At 39.0% G+C, this 18,400-nt stretch overlaps 1 protein-coding gene across 8 annotated transcripts; it reads left to right on the forward strand.

Moving 5' to 3' along the window:
• The first annotated feature begins 2,618 nt into the window (after positions 1 to 2,618).
• rsrp1 (arginine/serine-rich protein 1) lies at positions 2,619 to 17,248 on the forward strand. Of its 8 annotated transcripts, none has more exons than XM_069895617.1 (7): positions 2,619 to 2,718; positions 6,199 to 6,251; positions 7,424 to 8,254; positions 9,511 to 9,659; positions 9,821 to 9,854; positions 10,250 to 10,282; positions 15,485 to 15,507. In XM_069895617.1, the coding sequence occupies exons 1-5, from the start codon at positions 2,645 to 2,647 to the stop codon at positions 9,842 to 9,844; spliced, it is 1,131 nt and encodes a 376-aa protein (XP_069751718.1). In that variant the 5' UTR covers positions 2,619 to 2,644; the 3' UTR covers positions 9,845 to 9,854; positions 10,250 to 10,282; positions 15,485 to 15,507. The 8 variants fall into 8 exon arrangements, with proteins under 8 accessions (XP_069751718.1, XP_069751717.1, XP_069751719.1 ...); XM_069895616.1 differs by lacking the exon at positions 15,485 to 15,507 and adding an exon at positions 13,339 to 13,365; XM_069895618.1 differs by lacking the exon at positions 10,250 to 10,282 and having other exon boundaries at positions 15,485 to 15,547.
• Positions 17,249 to 18,400: the final 1,152 nt, after the last annotated feature.

Consider the following 18,400-nt stretch of genomic DNA (forward strand, 5'->3'; position numbering starts at 1 on the left):
CAGGTAATAAATTTAGTCATCTACTCCAATGTTGCAGTAGAAAAATGAACCATTTGGCCCAACTGGTGTATCTGCATTATTGATTCGTGTATATATTCTTGTGTCCTGGAAAAATAATTCTTCCTAATTCCTTACTGGAAATAATTGCATTTTAATCATATTTATGTCTCTTAGTTTTAATCTTCCCTGCAAGTGGAATTATCCCTACAAACTGAATGCTCTAGATTCCAGCACCTGTGGCTTTTGTATTTTTCTTGTCTAAATCTTTTCATATCTATTTAGAAAATGATTTTTTTCTTGGAGGCAGGGAAGCAAGTATTAAGTATAGTTAGATGAAATATTCCCCATGATTGGAATTATTGCAGTCTTCCATTCTTTTCTGTTTCTTCTAAAATGGAGGAACACTTATTTTATTTCAGATGAAAGAATCATAGTTGTTTTAGTACTTTTGCTTTTATAAGATGTCTACATGTTTGTAAGAATTCTTACTCTGGGCAAGATAAAAGGTGAGTGACTATTGCTGTAGCCGGGTGTTTCTCTAATTAATCACACGCTTATGTCAAGGGCTTACTAATTGCATTTCACTTTGACAACAATGGACATGAACCCTCGCAGCCACAGTTAAGAGTTGGTGGTAAATGCTAAGAGGATTATTTGCTGATGTTTGACCCGACCTGAAGAGATCTTGTGGAATCAATGTTGAAGACTGTCACAACACTACCCTTTGACTAGAAACAGCTGAACCATCCCTCATGGAGGATCAAGCAGAAGATGATTTTTTTTGAGTTCAACTATCAGCCAGTCTCTGGACTAGTCTTTGGGATATTTTTGGCCAATTTGGATAGTCGTCCTAGACATTTTGGAAAAGGATTTTGGAAGGTCAAGTAGAAGAACTTCCTCATGTCTGAACAGGTTCCATGTGCACTGTTCCTTCCATTTTTATGTAAATTTCAAGTTCATTATCTGACTGTACATATTACAACCCGAGAGAGAAAGAGCAATATCAAAGCTAGGAAACAATCATACATTAAGTTTTCATAATAGTAGAACACAAAATTCTGCAGTCACCGCGATTGAATTAAAAACACAATGCTCGAGAAACTCAACCCATCAAACAGTGTACTTTATATAGTAAAAATAAAGGTACATAATCAACATTTCAGACGTGAGCTCCTTATCAAGATATAAGCAAAATGTAGGCAGGCACCATGTACTTTATAAGGCAAAGATAAAGATAAATAACCCACATTTGGGCTTGAGCCCTTCAAGGTATGAGCAAAATGAACCTGAGCCTACCTACATTTTACTCATGCCTTGATGAAGGACGCAAGCCCGAAATGTTGTTATGTAGGAAAATGGCAGTGCTTCTGGAACTGCTCTAACAGCAGCCCTGCCATTGGTGCGTCCCACGGAGGTCGAAGAGGAGTCACAGTTCTCTCGCAGGATCTGACTGCCCATTCAGACCGCCGTCAGTTCCACTCAGACTTCAAATAGTCTATTAAAGGAGCCGTCGGTGCTTTTATTTGAAAATCCTGTGACCGCGGGATCTGGCCCAAGATGGCAGTGTCTCTGATTGTCAGCAGAGTCCGTGGAAGGAGAGGTCACCAGAAAAATTGGGAAACCACACCATTTGAGGAGAAGCAGAAGAGACGATCCACGGGACGGTGACCTCAACAGTGAACTAATTCTGCAGCTGAAGAACACACAGGCGGCAGGCAGTTGGCGACTCAAAGCGAGGAACCCACACAGGCTGCGAGCTGCTGGCAACTGCGATTTAGGGATTCACACTGGGTTGCAGACTGCTAGGACTGGCTGAAGGGTAACCAGGTGTTAGGACTGGGATGCGAGAGGGTGCCAAAGGACCTGAGGGGTCCTGATCATGTAGGAGGATCAGATCTGGAGCACGGGCTCCTGATGATTTGAACTGGACTCTGCATGGCTGGTGGGGCTTGCGGGAGTGCTGGAGGTGAAACCGTGGACACATGGTGACTTTGAGGAGATTTTCTTTTGATTCTCTTTCTCTGACTGTAAAAAGTTTTTTCAGGCAATTTCTGCCGATGGCGAATCTGTCTGCTTTATGGCAGATGATATCAAAATTTCATGTACTATTGCACTCTATTACATGACAATAAATTGAATCTTGTATCTTCATCTGTTTGACCTGCTGAGTTTCTCCAGCACTTTTTTAAAAAAAAAATTCTCTTAAATAAGGACAAAATGTTGATGATGTTTTAACCAAGGGCTTCACACAGGAAATGGTGGTAACTCTGATTAGTGTTTTGAGTTGAAGCCTCTTCATCCAGAAGATTCCTTCGCTCCAGCCCATAGACGCTGACCGACCCCGGTCAAGTCTGACGTTGCTTCTCCTTGACTGGGTTTGTCCTTGATTGACAGGTACTCTGTCCAATTGTGCGTCGAGATGGCAGAAATCAGGCGGGTACGGAGCTTTGACTGACGACCGCCTGAACCAATCATAAATTCTCTGGGCGAAGCTTGATAGGTTAGAACTGCTGTCTGTTGTCAAAGAAGCCAATAGGCGTGGCGGCTGACAGCAAAGAGCCAGTCAGAATAGAATAAAGGCGGGCCTCCGCGTCCCACCGCTTATAAAAGGAGGCAGCGACGGCGTTTTGCCGCAGTTGACAAGATGGCGCTAACGGAGGGGAAGGGGCGTAATGGCGGCACGGAGTCGCAAGGGAAACGAGGCCGTAACGACAAACTGTAAGTTCTCCGGCGGAGTCGAGGGCTCTGGGTTCATAATCGAAGGGGCTCCCGGTGTGTTTAAAGACAAGCAGTTTTAATGCCGCGTGTTTGGGGGGGGGGGGGGGGGTGACGCAGTCTCCCGGTGCAGATGGCCGAGGGTTGAGGGTGGGCTCGTCACCGTCCCAGCCGAGCTCTCTACCCACTCTGCCTTTTCACGGCTGTCATCGGCACCAAGTTGTGGGCAGGCCTCGAGTGGTGGTGTCTGGCCATCGATGCGAAGGTCAATGTCGATGGGTGGGGTTCGTTCGGGTTCAAAGTACTGGCAGGGGGAAGGGTTGGGTTAGATGTCACTGAAATGTGGTTAACTTTTTGTTTAAGATCATCGGCTAATAATTTCCATCACTTCAGGAAGCAAAGGTCGGATCTCTGAACGAAGGTTGATCTGATTGATCCCCAAGGGCGTTTGACTCCTCACTCATCTAGGGCAGTTCTCCCTGCCCCTCCCTCTCGTCGTATGAGTTTGGTGAACTCCACACTACAGTAGTCTACAATCCTGAATCCCCTTTGGATGGGCGTTGATTTCTTGAAAACCTTATCCTCAAGATCAAGTGACAAATGTGGATGCCCCTACCCCCCCCCCCCCCCCCCCCCCCCCCCCGGTCACAGCACGAATTCAAAAGGATCCCCCACTTCCCAAATAATGTGATATAAACTGGGTGCACAGCCGATGCCGCTTTAGTTGCCCATTCAGAGCCAGCTCTTCAGCGCTTGACGTCCTGCTTTGCGGAAACTGCCAAAATGTTTGGCCTGGAAGTCAGCCTGAAGAAAACTGAGGTCCTCCATCAGCCAGCTCCCCACCATGACTACCAGCCCCCCCACATCTCCATCGGGCACACAAAACTCAAAACGGTCAACCAGTTTACCTATCTCGGCTGCACCATTTCATCAGATGCAAGGATCGACAATGAGATAGACAACAGACTCGCCAAGGCAAATAGTGCCTTTGGAAGACTACACAAAAGAGTCTGGAAAAACAACCAACTGAAAAACCTTACAAAGATAAGCGTATACAGAGCCGTTGTCATACCCACACTCCTGTTCGGCTCCGAATCATGGGTCCTCTACCGGCATCACCTACGGCTCCTGGAACGCTTCCACCAGCGTTGTCTCCGCTCCATCCTCAACATCCATTGGAGCGCTTTCATCCCTAACGTCGAAGTACTCGAGATGGCAGAGGTCGACAGCATCGAGTCCACGCTGCTGAAGATCCAGCTGCGCTGGATGGGTCACGTCTCCAGAATGGAGGACCATCGCCTTCCCAAGATTGTGTTATATGGCGAGCTCTCCACTGGCCACCGTGACAGAGGTGCACCAAAGAAAAGGTACAAGGACTGCCTAAAGAAATCTCTTGGTGCCTGCCACATTGACCACCGCCAGTGGGCTGGTATCGCCTCAAACCGTGCATCTTGGCGCCTCACAGTTTGGCGGGCAGCAACCTCCTTTGAAGAAGACCGCAGAGCCCACCTCACTGACAAAAGGCAAAGGAGGAAAAACCCAACACCCAACCCCAACCCACCAATTTTCCCCTGCATCCGCTGCAACCGTGTCTGCCTGTCCCGCATCGGACTTGTCAGCCTCAAACGAGCCTGCAGCTGACGTGGACTTTTACCCCCTCCATAAATCTTCGTCCGCGAAGCCAAGCCAAAGAAAAAAACAGCCAATGGTACTGATCAAGTGACAAATGTGGATGCCCCCCCCCCGTCACAGCGCGAATTCAAAAGGATCCCTCACTTCCCAAATAATGTGATATAAACTGGGTGCACAGCCAATGGTACTGATCAAGTGACAAATGTGGATGCCCCTACCCCCCCCCCCCCCCCCCCGCTCTGTCACAGCATGAATTCAAAAGGATCCCCCACTTCCCAAATGATGTGATATAAACTGGGTGCACAGCCAATGGTACTGATCACTTGTCACCTTTTTGGCTGTAACATTAACAACTAGTGATTCCATTTAAATAAAAATTGTGACACCATTTTATATTTTTGGACATTTCATTTAATGCAGAAAAGATTCTTCGTGGGGCGAATCTGAACATGAACGTCGCATCTTCTACATGTAGAATGGGTAGTTGAGAGCGGTGTTCAAATGAGTGAGGCCAATGGGATGGATGGTTTAGGACTATTTTCCATTGTGTCTAGTTGGAATGGAATAAGACAGTTTAAACCAAAGGGCAGAATGCACTGCTGCAGTGAAGTCGCTTGGAACAATGGTTTGGATTTTGTGGTTTGCAGTCATGACGCAGTGAAATTGCCAACATCTTTTAGGAATGTTTAAAGACTAGCTGGAATATGGCAGTATAATTGGTATGCACCTAGTTTATATAACATTATTTGCGAAATTGGGGATCCTTTTGAATTCGTGGTGTGAGAGAGGGGGTAGGGGCATCCACATTTGTTACTTGATCTTGAGGATAAGGTTTTCAAGAAATCAATCCTCAATGCTGCTGTTCTGACTGCTGTATCAAATATGGTAGAGTTAATGGGCTGGAAAAAAGTTGATTTTAGAAGAAACGAGGTTTTGGATGGAACAAGGAGCATTTTTAGAACTTGTCACTAAAGTTAAATTTTGTCAAGATCCAGTGATTTTCTTATTGGGTTATATATGTGGGACAAGGGTGAAACTTAACGGTTCAAAAGAAATTTATGAAAATTGCAGTACCAGGGTCAAGAAAATTTATAGCAGTTACACTTTTGGGAATGGACAGATGACGTGCTGAACGTGAAATACATAGTTGTATACCTCTTCAGAAAATTACTTAACAATTTAAGAAATAAGACACTTTAAAAAAAAAATAAAAATTTGGTGCCCATATTTACATATTGTAGGTGTTATTTTATGAAAGCTATCCCAAAACCACAGAACCTCATCAACACCTTAGAATTAGTATATATTTAATAATGTAAAGGCAATACTTAACAGAATGTATTGAAATTTTAGTAACCAGGTGTCTTTTTTCTCTGGGTCATTTGCTGGGAAGGGGTGAGGGGTTGGAGCACGTGCTACTGATTTGAGACATATGAGGGATATTTTCTGTATCTGGATATTAATGCATGTATAGAATATTTAAAAAAGAAGCAAGGTCATGACTGAAATTAATTTTGAAGCTCCAGTGCATGTGGGGATCAGAAGGTAACAGTAGAACATGGAAGGTTCCACAGATTAGATAGCCTGTTCCCACTCCTAGTTCTTGTAACAGCATTGGAATAATGAAATGTACACAGAAATAGTTGTTAGGAAGGGTTTTGCGGCAGATAGATTAAGATGGAGACAGTTAATTAGGTTCATTTTCTATGATCTGTAGATTAAACCTTTGGATAAGAGCTGGGAGTTAATAATGCCTGACTTATTCTCTTCATTTTTAACATGGGAACTTTAGAATAAATGGAACAACTGTACTAAATGTCCATGTTTCATTTAAAATTTGTTCTGTTACAGGCTAAATTCAGTTGATTTATCCTGCAAACTGACGAAAGAGAAATCCAATATAGGTAAGTGTGGACTTGAGGGTTTTTTCATCATTGCAGAGAAATGTAACTTTTCATGGTTGTATTGATAAGAAAAGTTATAGTCTCATGTTTATTAACTAGAGTACAATAATTAAAATTAATTCACACAAGAACCAGGGGAATATTGAAAATAGTTTTGTGCATTGAGATATTCTTTAGATTTTGTTGCTTGAAAAGAAAATGGAAACATGTACAATAAAACCCACGGCATCTGGCAGCTACGGTATTGGTAGATGTTGGATATGCAACTTTTCCAGTTGCTTGAGGCTCACTCTTACAATGCCTATTATACCAGCATTAAGAATAAACAGCTTAAAAAACAGAAGACAGTGCAAAATGTAAAGTCGTTTGGGGGGAAAAAAAACCTATCAGTATTGTAGTTCTTAATTAGTGTAAATTTCACTGTAATCAGGTAATTCCTGTAATTTACAAAATTTAAGTTTAAATTCGAACCCTGGTCACTGGCACTGTAACTGCATTGTGCTAACTATGCTTCCATCATAATTAGCTCCCTTCTCCCAGGTTTACAGCTAAAGCCTTAGACTTGCTAGGCAGGAATAGGGAGACACTTTGGGAGAGTCACCCCAGCGGGAGAGTCACCCCAGCGGTGAATGGCATCTGCCAGCTCTTCATCCTGTGTGATGCCATTTTATTCCAACTTTATTCAGATGGTTGCTGCGGATGGAGCATGACTGGGGTATTCTGCTGGCTGAATGTTTACTCCCATCTTCAAGGGTTTGGGTGTTTTGTAAACAATCTATTTTTACAATTTTAAACTTTTATTTCCATTTTTATCTATTATTTATTTTAATTTTATTTATTTCCTCCATTTTTTTTCTGCTTGCTTGGGGTTGTCGGTTTGCTTGAATTCTGGAAAACTGGGATTTTACTTCATATGGAATTGCCTTTAAAGGGAATGGAATCTATTACTTAATTGATAAGGAAATTATTCAGAGGAATGAACAATTGAATTTAAAGAGTCAACACAGCTGGAATGTTTCTTGCTCCTTGATTCAAAGAAATGGAGTTGTATTTAGTTTTATCTCTGAATTAGTATAGTACTGTAAAAATAGCAGCCGTTGAAATTTGGCTGTATTGCACTATATATAGTTAAGTTCCTGTGTTCAATATAATTAAATGTAATTTTATTTCAGGTAAAAATAAATTGCACAAAGATCTGGAACATGAACAAATGTTTAAAATGGATGTTGGAATGAAATTGGGAACAGATAGATCCAGTGCACAGAAGCAAAAGGCTGAGAAAATAGCTGCTGGCATGGATGAATTAAGGCTTGCTTCTCCTGATAAGATTCAAAAAAATAAGAGACCATCACGGTCCAGGACTCCTGGTTTCCTGAAATCTAAAATCTCCAGGGCAAGTTCAGTATCATCTTTGGGAAGCTCTCGATCGTCCTCTGCCAGCTCACGATCGGACTCTGTTTCGTCCTCTTCCAGTAGTTTTCGATCCGATTCAGTGTCCTCTTCTGGTCGTTCTCGATCAAGTTCTGTTTCTTCAGCTAGTTCTCGATCCAGTTCTGTATCATCATCATCATCTGAAAGCTCCAGATCAAGTTCTGTGTCCTCTTCAGGCAGTTCCCAATTTGATTCATTGCCCTCTTTAGAAAAGAATCACCCAAGTTCAAATTATGCAACTTTGACTTCAAGGCCCAGATATTCATCACGAGAGGAGAAATACAGAAGATCAAGGCAAATCCGTTCAAGGTCCAGATCTCGAAGCTTGTCAAAGTCTTGCTACCGACAATCCAGGTATCGTGTGTCCTATCGATCACCATTCAGGTACAGATCAAGATCCAGATCTAGATCAAGGTCCAACTTGAGACGTAGAAGATCCCGGTCAGGGTCAAGGTCAAGTTATTCATCTCGATTTCCGAAGAACTGCCATAATTCGGTGGACAAAACCCAACCATTACACAGAAGAAGTCGAAGCAGATCCTGGGAAAGATCTATTCACTTAACACAAAAAGGTAGGATATGTTGAAATGGGGATGTGGAGAAAGTAAGATCATAATAGGAGTGGGAGTAACTATTGCCTTGATTTTTGGACTTCAACTAGATTACTATTAATATTCTGTCTCAATGTTTTCCTACTGGAATGGATCTTTTCATTTGCAAAAGTTGAATGAATTCACTAACTGAGCTGAATGAACTTTCAATTAGTGTGAGATGATGCCTTGCACTGTAATTACTTTTCCTTTTAACACCATCTACAGTTTTTTATTGCAACACACTTTATTCTTCCACTGCCTTGCTGTATTGTGTAAAGGTTGAATTGGCTGGATAGCATACAAAACTCAGTTACAGGTACACAATCCTTTATCTGGACATCTAAAATCTGGAAAGCACCAAAATCTGGCAAGTAGGGACCGGCGGTTGGAGGAGGCGGCCAGGGGACTGGCGGCCGAGGGACTGGAAGAGGGTGGGGGTGGATGCGGTAGCACAATTCGGGTGGGCTTTCCGAAGTCCGGAAAAATCCGAAATTCGGAACACACCGTCCCCCAAGGGTTCCGGATAAAGGATTGTGTTCCTGTATTGCATTAATTTGTAATCTAAATCACTTTGATAGTGTTAAATTTTATTTTCTAATTTTGGATAGAAACTATTTTGCTACACATTACTAAACAATTCCTTCCACAATAATTTGTAGTTTGTAGGTCTAAAGATTCACCACCCTTTAAACTGAGGAAATTCTCCTTGTTTTGGGACAAAATGACCAAATGTGAATGTTCTCAGCTCAGGGAGCATCTCCAAAATGTACCCATTAAGCCTTTTAAGAATTTTGTCTGTTTCATTAAGGTTGTCTTGCTCTAAATTCCTAAAGGCCTAGCCTGTTTGACTCTCCAGTCATTCAAGGGATCAGTAAATGCAGTAATTTGTGCTCATCCTCCACATTCCAGTTTCCTTCCATTTGCCTGCTACATCCACATCTTGACTTTTAATGGCTTGTGTTCAAGGCATCCAGATCCCTTTAAACACAAGCACTTCCAGATTTTTATTTTATTTTAATACAATCTGCCATTTTATTTTGCCAACTGAAGTAATTAATCTTGTATTTTCCACATTGCCATCTGTCACGTAGTTGCCCTCAAACTCGGGTCATGTATACTCTGCTAAAGCCTCTATACATCATTGGAGCAGGAGGTCATGTGTCCAGTCAAACATGCTCCTCCATTTAATTAGATCAAGGCTGAACCTAAAATTCATCATTTTGGTTTCCTTTCAGATAAAAAGACGTTGCTAGAAATAGCAAAGGCAAATGCTAGCAAATTATTTGGAAAAGACAGCATCCAGTTGCCACCTAGCCTGAGGTCTACCAGTCTCAAAGATGAGAATTTTAATTTTAACATTGCAGCAAAAGAGGTGACGGGAAGGGTGAGTGATTATTGTTTTAATATAATTCTAATGTTTTTGCATGTTGGAATATAGAGGGAGGCTACTTCTATCCAAATTTTTGAACACCAATTCTTGCATATTGGTTGGTCTTGATTATTAAGTTGCTGTATCTATTTAAATACATTTTGACTCTTTTGCAGACTGGTGTTCCTGCGGTGGGGTAGAATAAATTTTGTGAGTTGTACTCCTTTTCTAGCTCAACTGTTGTTGCACTGGTTTGTTATCCAAATTACTTTGATCAAGTTCAATTTATTCTCTAATTTCTGATGGAAACCAAATATAAGAAGCTTGCAGGTGTAGTCATTCCTAATAGACCATAGTAGAAATGTTTTGCTCTCTTATGCTGTAAGAAAATCTCACGTAGTTCTTTGCAAACTCTGGACATTCCCTAAAGTGCTTAACTCTCAACTAAGTGCTTTCAAGTGTATTTACTGTTCATAAATTGGAGATTGTAATATGCAGTAATGATTCAGCTAGCTTTGTAGTTTTAGTCAACTTGTCATTCAAACACTTTCCAGATAAAAGCTTTAAGTTTAGTTTGTATGACTTGATTTATTTCTGTTTTATAGAAGCCTTGAAATGGACTGCTCTTCTTGGAAGATGTGAGGTGGTATTTTTGTATCTGTATGTGTGCAGTGATTAGGGGCAGTTTAGCCAAAGTACATTTTAAAAATACAAAAGGTGTGATGTAGGTGAACCTAGCTATTGTGTATCACCAAAAAAATCTATAAATGGAGGTGTATTTTTGCTACTAAAAATAATTGCCTTTCCACATCTATACTTTAGGGGTGAAGCATTGTCTTTTTTTTGATCAGGAAGTTTGTGACCTCTTAGGCCATCTAGAAGTATAGGGAGAATGGAGAAACTTGTTGTATTTCTTCCCTATCAAATGCCAAGACATTGCAAAATGTGAGTTTTCACTCTTTTGTCTCCTAAATAGGCTGGTCACAATGCATCTTAATTCAGACTGATTTTTAATACACTAGTGTTAATAGAAATTAAAGTGGAATGTGAGCCATGTCCATTTTCTGTAATATAAATTTATAAAAGTAGCTGCTTTAATAACTAAAATATGGTGTAACTATAGCTCAAACAGCCCCAACAGAAAGGTATATGTGCCTCTTTCCATTCATCTACTTCATTGTGGCCTTTCAGTGTACTTCCCCATTTTCCCCTTTTTATCTTCTGAAAGCTATTTCACTTGACTACTTCTGTGGCACTAAGTTTCACCTAGTAATTACTGAGTAGCCAATAGGTTTTGTGTTCTATTTATGGATTTCTAATTTGATTCCCAAACTCCCAAGCAATCTCTACATAATCTCTCCAATTCATCCATACTTTAAAAATGTCTTGAGTCTCCCCTCTGCCCAAACTGTCATCAAACTGTATCATCTTTCCTCTCTTGCACAGACACAAGTGATTCCATATTCTGTCTCCAGGATGGAGACCAAACTATGCACTCAGCCCCAGCAGGGGCCTTGTATAAACTTGGGAAACAAATTGTAACTAGCATTTTTAAATTATTTTAATGACTTTTTTTGTGCATTGTTTATCACTTTCTAAGGTGGAGTAATACTTTTTTGATTGGAGTGAATTGCAAATTTGATGAATTTCATTTGCCATTTAACTGTTCAACTTCCAATATTACACTCCTGTGTTGGGTGATTTTAGTATTTTTTCAATTTTTTTATTAATATTGAAATTTCACATCCAAAAATACATGTTAAAAGTCAAAATGATACACTTAAACCATATCATTTCATCCAAGGTACTCCACATGTTAAACAGAATATATTGTATTGATATTTTATTATTTTTAAAAAAGAAAATCTAAACCACTACCAAAAGTAAGCTGTTTGGCCAAAAAAGACAGATCAGTGATAAATTACCTCATTAGTCGATATTTCTATCTTCATTACAAATCAAAGATTATAAAAGTAATTCAAAAAGGTTCCCACAGTGTTTGAAAATTTGAATTCAATCTGAAATTAGCATCTAATCTTTAAATTTAAACATGACGTGACTTCACATAGCCATCGAGCCTGATTAGGCGGGATATTGTCCCTCCATCTGAGCAACACAGCCCACCAAGCCATAAGAGAAATTAAAGGTAATATCTGAAGCTCAGATGCCATTAAACTAAATAAAGCAAGGATTAGGTTTAAAATCAACTTTAAAAAGTATAGGGAAAGTTTTAAATACTTCGTTCCAATATTTCTCAAGACTCTGGCATATGAATTAATGAAATATCTCCATTGTTGCATTTATCACAATGAGGAGATACGTCTGCATAAAAGTGAGCTGGTTTGACTTTGGACATGTGAGCCATATGGACTACTTTAAATTGTACTTTAATATTGATGTTTCTTGAAACCACCTTGACATTGTTTTTAAATAGTGGTCAAAGTAGAACAGTTTTCTAACATCTTTATCAGATAACTGCATTGTCACTTCTAACTAACCTACTTTTATTTGTCCCCTTATTCCATTTCTTTAAGACCATCGTGTCACTATTGTAGATTTATTTGTTGGTGGGAAAGAGGCTATTTTTATACTTTCAATTGAACCCAAGTATTAAAACTACTTTGAACATGGCAAACCCAGAAAGGCCATTATAATGAGAGAAGGTTTTTGTTGTGAATGATTATAACAGAATTTGGGCAATGTGTTGTGAAACAGTAGTTTTACACCAAGTACTGCTTGTCAAGAGTTCAACACATCTGGTAATTTTCATACTTTTTGCCTACAAAATTATTCTTTTTGACATTTCACTAATAATTAGGTAATTTGTGGGTATAATCCAACAATTTATATTGCCAAAAACTGCTTTAACCATTTCCTTTTACTTTATTGGTAGCCACAAGTATTGATTGGTTTCAAAGTAACAAGCTACAAATCTCGAAAGACCCATTCTTAAAAAGAACAATGGCAGCTACTGTCTCTTGTGTGTGGGGTTGAGTCATGAATAAAATATTGCACCTTTCAATGTGTCACAACCTCTACTTTGAAAGCCATTGATCTTGGGACATTTTCCCCTTTCAGCACTTAGTTTTCTAAATTGAATCCTTGATGTTGAGTTTGAACAGAGCTCAGATAGCCCATCTTTTGTTTTCTGGTGCAGCTTTGATCAGAGCAGTAGTGTACCCACATCAGGCATTGGTTTGATTATCTCGTTGTGTAATGGTGATGTGAGTGGAATTGTTTCTTGAATTTGAGATATGATGCATAATTGGATGCAGTATGGAGGGAGCTTCACTTTGCATATTAATACTGAGCTTGCCCTTGGAGAGCCAGATCTGATATTGGGTTAGAATGCCCATTTGTTACTCAATAAGCAAAGAGAAAATGACTTTTATTCCATGTTTTGTGCAGAAATGCTATGTGATATGGAATAGAATTTGATTTGCCATCTAGTCTGGAACACAGTTAAAGCATTAAGAACTTCAAATAATAATAATTAATTAAGTCTGCATAACACAGATCAGTTCTTGAAACTTACTATCTAGCATTGCCCATTGATAAATAGACTTAATTCCTTCAAGTGCACGGAGGCATATGAAGCAGAGGTTTGACTGACTGCTGTTGGATTTGGTATTGTCCATGCATAAACTTTGTTCCAGGATTTTCTTGTCCTCCTAACTTATTCACTGTGTTCCAGGAGGTTTTGAATATCAGATCTTTGCCGAAGAAGAGGCCAACGTTTTTTGAAGATAAGTCCATTGGCTTTAATAGCCTAGAATATACCGTATCAACATGGCTGCATACAGTAGTACATTTCTCCAGTCACTTTTAATAGCCTAGAATATACCGTATCAACATGGCTGCATACAGTAGTACATTTCTCCAGTCACTTTAATAGCCTAGAATATACCGTATCAACACAGCTGCATACAGTAGTACATTTCTCCAGTCACTTTTAATAGCCTAGAATATACCGTATCAACATGGCTGCATACAGTAGTACATTTCTCCAGTCACTTTAATAGCCTAGAATATACCGTATCAACATGGCTGTATACAGTAGTACACTTCTCGAATCACTTTTAATAGCCTAGAATATACCGTATCAACATGGCTGCATACAGTAGTACATTTCTCCAGTCACTTTAATAGCCTAGAATATACCGTATCAACATGGCTGTATACAGTAGTACACTTCTCGAATCACTTTAATAGCTTAGAATATACCGTATCAACATGGCTGCATACAGTAGTACATTTCTCCAGTCACTTTAATAGCTTAGAATATACCGTATCAACATGGCTGCATACAGTAGTACATTTCTCCAGTCACTTTAATAGCCTAGAATATACCGTATCAACACAGCTGCATACAGTAGTACATTTCTCCAGTCACTTTTAATAGCCTAGAATATACCGTATCAACATGGCTGCATACAGTAGTACATTTCTCCAGTCACTTTAATAGCCTAGAATATACCGTATCAACACAGCTGCATACAGTAGTACATTTCTCCTGTCACTTTTAATAGCCTAGAATATACCGTATCAACATGGCTGCATACAGTAGTACATTTCTCCAGTCACTTTAATAGCCTAGAATATACCGTATCAACATGGCTGCATACAGTAGTACATTTCTCCAGTCACTTTAATAGCCTAGAATATACCGTATCAACATGGCTGTATACAGTAGTACACTTCTCGAATCACTTTAATAGCTTAGAATATACCGTATCAACATGGCTGCATACAGTAGTACATTTCTCCAGTCACTTTAATAGCTTAGAATATACCGTATCAACATGGCTGCATACAGTAGTACATTTCTCCAGTCACTTTAATAGCCTAGAATATACCGTATCAACACAGCTGCATACAGTAGTACATTTCTCCAGTCACTTTTAATAGCCTAGAATATACCGTATCAACATGGCTGCATACAGTAGTACATTTCTCCAGTCACTTTAATAGCCTAGAATATACCATATCAACATGGCTGCATACAGTAGTACATTTCTCCAGTCACTTTAATAGCCTAGAATATACCATATCAACACGGCTGCATACAGTAGTACATTTCTCCAGTCACTTTAATAGCCTAGAATATACCGTATCAACACGACTGCATACAGTAGTACATTTCTCCAGTCACTTTTAATATCCTAGAATATACCGTATCAACATGGCTGCATACAGTATACAGTAGTACATTTCTCCAGTCACTTTTAATAGCCTAGAATATACCGTATCAACATGGCTGCATACAGTATACAGTAGTACATTTCTCCAGTCACTTTAATAGCCTAGAATATACCGTATCAACATGGCTGCATACAGTAGTACATTTCTCCAGTCACTTTAATAGCCTAGAATATACCGTATCAATATGGCTGCATACAGTAGTACATTTCTCGAATCACTTGACACATTACTGAAAATTCTCAAAAGCATTTTCAGTTTAAATTGGAATTATGTGAACTAAATGTTCATGGTCATTCTTTTTTTTAAATGTAAATCATATTTTGTGCTGTAATTTTTTGCCATTAATCTGGAAGGTCAAAATTTCAAATCTCAATCCAGTATCCTTGGTTGAACATTAAAATAAGGTTTGATGTTATCTAAATTGTTGGCCATCTTGTAACACATTTGTAAAGTTAAATAGTACCAAGTTTCAAGAAGTAATAGCAATTTTTTTTGCAGATTCAATCACAGCAGGTAGAATAATAGGGATGTATGATTCAAAAATAATAGGTTTGTCCAGCCAGTGCTACAAGGGTTTTTATGGTGAATGTTGATCAAAATTTTCATTGGATTGGCTGTTTTCTTTTTTTCTAATGCAGAAACACATCAATGAATCGGAAGATGAAGAACCAGTACAGAAGTTACAAAGTGCCCCTACAAGATTAGAAACAAACCATTGGATAGCTTTCAGCATGAAAGTAAGTCGATATTTTTATATACAATTACATTCTATTCTTCCCCTTTGACCAATTTAAATTTTGGATTGATACTTGTGTCTTTATCCAGTATTTAAAAAAAAAAAAAAAAAAAAAATTACAAAAAAGAATCTTATGGAGGGTTATGAGCAGGGAGCAGGTAGGTGGAATTAGTGGAGTTTCAATTAAATCGTTGCGGACTAGAAGAGCCGATTAAGGCCTTTTTCTGTACTGTAATTGTATATCCAAATATATTGTATATGGCGAGCTCTCCACTGGCCACCGTGACAGAGGTGCACCAAAGAAAAGGTTCAAGGACTGCCTAAAGAAATCTCTTGGTGCCTGCCACATTGACCACCGCCAGTGGGCTGATATCGCCTCAAACCGTGCATCTTGGTGCCTCACAGTTCGGCGGGCAGCAACCTCCTTTGAAGAAGACCGCAGAGCCCACCTCACTGACAAAAGGCAAAGGAGGAAAAACCCAACCCCAACCCACCAATTTTCCGCTGCAACCGTGTCTGCCTGTCCCGCATCGGAATTGTCAGCCACAAACGAGCCTGCAGCTGACGTGGACATTTACCCCCTCCTTAAATCTTCGTCCGCGAAGCCAAGCCAAAGAAAGAATTGTTATATGGTTAACAAATGTTTCTCCTCATCTGATGCAGGAGATTGTGTACTATTAATAGCATTAAACTGAAATTAATATAACTGTTTTCTGGCCCCTAAGGTGTTTCTCTTCTATTAGAATATGGCACATTTGTGGGTATAATCTGATGTAAGGCTTCTTTTTTTAAAATTTTTTTTATTTTTCACACTATAAACCATACTGACCAAGATACATACAGACATTTTTTCTCTTGAATATATACAGTATCATTTTCTCCCCCTTTTTCCCCCCCTCCCTTCCCTCCCTCCCTCACCCCCTTTCCCATTTATTTGAAGTTCAATCTATAAGATACTTGAAGTAATTTTAAACTTGCGCTAGTTATTCTTGCATTTCTGCTTGTCACTGTTATAGCTAGCTTGATTTGATACATTTTGTTTGAATAAAGCTGACAAACTCCTGTATTTAAAATTTTAATTGAATTAAGATAACTTTACAAAAGCTCTTTGGCATTTACTTACATTTAGCCTCTTATTTTACAGAATGCAGTGGCAAAGCCATTGAATCAAAAACCATCAAATGGACCAGTAAAAGGGTCTCCAGAGAATAAACGTAAAGGAAGCCCATATGGACAGTGGATACTGGTACAGAGTGGTTGCAAGAATGGTGAAAAAACCAAGGCACGATGAAGATAAAGAAGGGTATATTTAAAAAAAAAAAATTAAGTCAGCACACAGTGTAGCTGAGCAAAATGTTATGTTAATATTTGGCTTGATTTGTAACATATATATCATTAAATTTGAAACTTGGGAAGAATTTGTAGTTTTGTATAAAATTAAGCATTTATTTGGATTAACACTTTAATAAATGTTAAGCAGATGTACTGGCAATGTTCAGGCTGATAGATTCATGCCCAAGCCAATCGTCTGAAATAACACTTTTTCAGGTAAGATAAGTAATTTACTAAGATATCACATGCGACTTAGTTTATGCAAATAAATACTGAAATTTGTTTTGTAAATCCAGTTTTTACAGAATTCAATAAAGATGGTTTGTATATCTGATTTTTTTTTGTTTCCTTGTAATTATTGAAGATATAGCTTGAATCATGTTTTAAGATTTTTCTGATATGAAAAATGGTCAAGCTGATTGATGTCTATAATTGTCAAAGCTTGTCTGAGAGCATTTGTTCATGATGACCAATAATTTCTCAATTTCATTATATAATTTGCACCATTTAAAATGTGAACTTCCACCATGGATATTCACATTGCGACCTGGAGCCTTTTTGCTGAATTTCCCAAGGCTAATAGAATGGCGCCGTTAACATAAGGGTTAGAGCAATGCTATTACAACAGGAGCGACCTGGGTTCAGATCTGGCACTGTCTAAGGAGTTTGTAGTTTTCCCAGTATCTGAGTAGGTTTCTTCGAGGTGTTTGCATTCCTCCCACCTTTCAAACCTGTTGCGATTGTAGATTAATTGGGGAATTTGGGTGGCACGAAGGGGCTGTTACTGTGCTGTATGTCTAAATTTTTAAAAATGAACATTCAATTAAGTAGTGTAAACTGCAACAAAGGCTTATGCTTGTCAAAATTCACTGTTGTATCTCTATTGGTTCAGATACATTTACACAAACTTTTCTTGAATATTTAAAAGAAAAACTACCATGATTACAAGAATAATACAATATATTTTAATTCTATATATAAACCTAAAAAAAGCTAAGAAAATACACCAAAACCCCCTCCACCCCCTACCCCTACAAATATACCCCACCCTTGTTAGGTCTGCTTTGTTCATGAATGAGTGAGACAAACACCAGGCTGAGTCGAAATCAGGGTTCTTTGTTCTTTATTACCGGATTGTAACACTTGCGACTAACCATGTTAGTCGGAGAATGCATTCTGCCGTTATCAGCAAAATGGTGATTTTTTTATACCCTTGGATACATGCTTAGAACATCATCATATCATTACTTGTCCAATGACTAAAACTGTTGCTATCCTTTCCCTGCTAGCTTCCTGCCTCTCAATCCATCAATGTCTCTCTTATCTTGTAAGTACAAGGATGCATTCACATCTTGTTACAGCCCTGCACATTCCCATCTCATGATGTTTTACCTAACACCCTCCAAACTTACCCCTATTTAAAAAAAAAAGTAAAAAGAGAATACCAAAACACCAATTCTTGTATTGTGGAATAAGGAAGCCCCAT

This window comes from Narcine bancroftii, chromosome 8 (assembly GCF_036971445.1).
Source record: "Narcine bancroftii isolate sNarBan1 chromosome 8, sNarBan1.hap1, whole genome shotgun sequence".
Classification (NCBI taxonomy): Eukaryota; Metazoa; Chordata; class Chondrichthyes; order Torpediniformes; family Narcinidae; genus Narcine; species Narcine bancroftii.

Coding starts and splice junctions, on each gene's coding strand:
- rsrp1 (XM_069895613.1), top strand. CDS start 2,645: ATGGCGCTAACGGAGGGGAAGGGGCGTAATGGCGGCACGGAGTCGCAA. Junction 8,255..9,510: donor TATTCACTTAACACAAAAAG/GTAGGATATGTT, acceptor GTTTCCTTTCAG/ATAAAAAGACGTTGCTAGAA. Junction 9,660..15,484: donor CAAAAGAGGTGACGGGAAGG/GTGAGTGATTAT, acceptor TTTCTAATGCAG/AAACACATCAATGAATCGGA.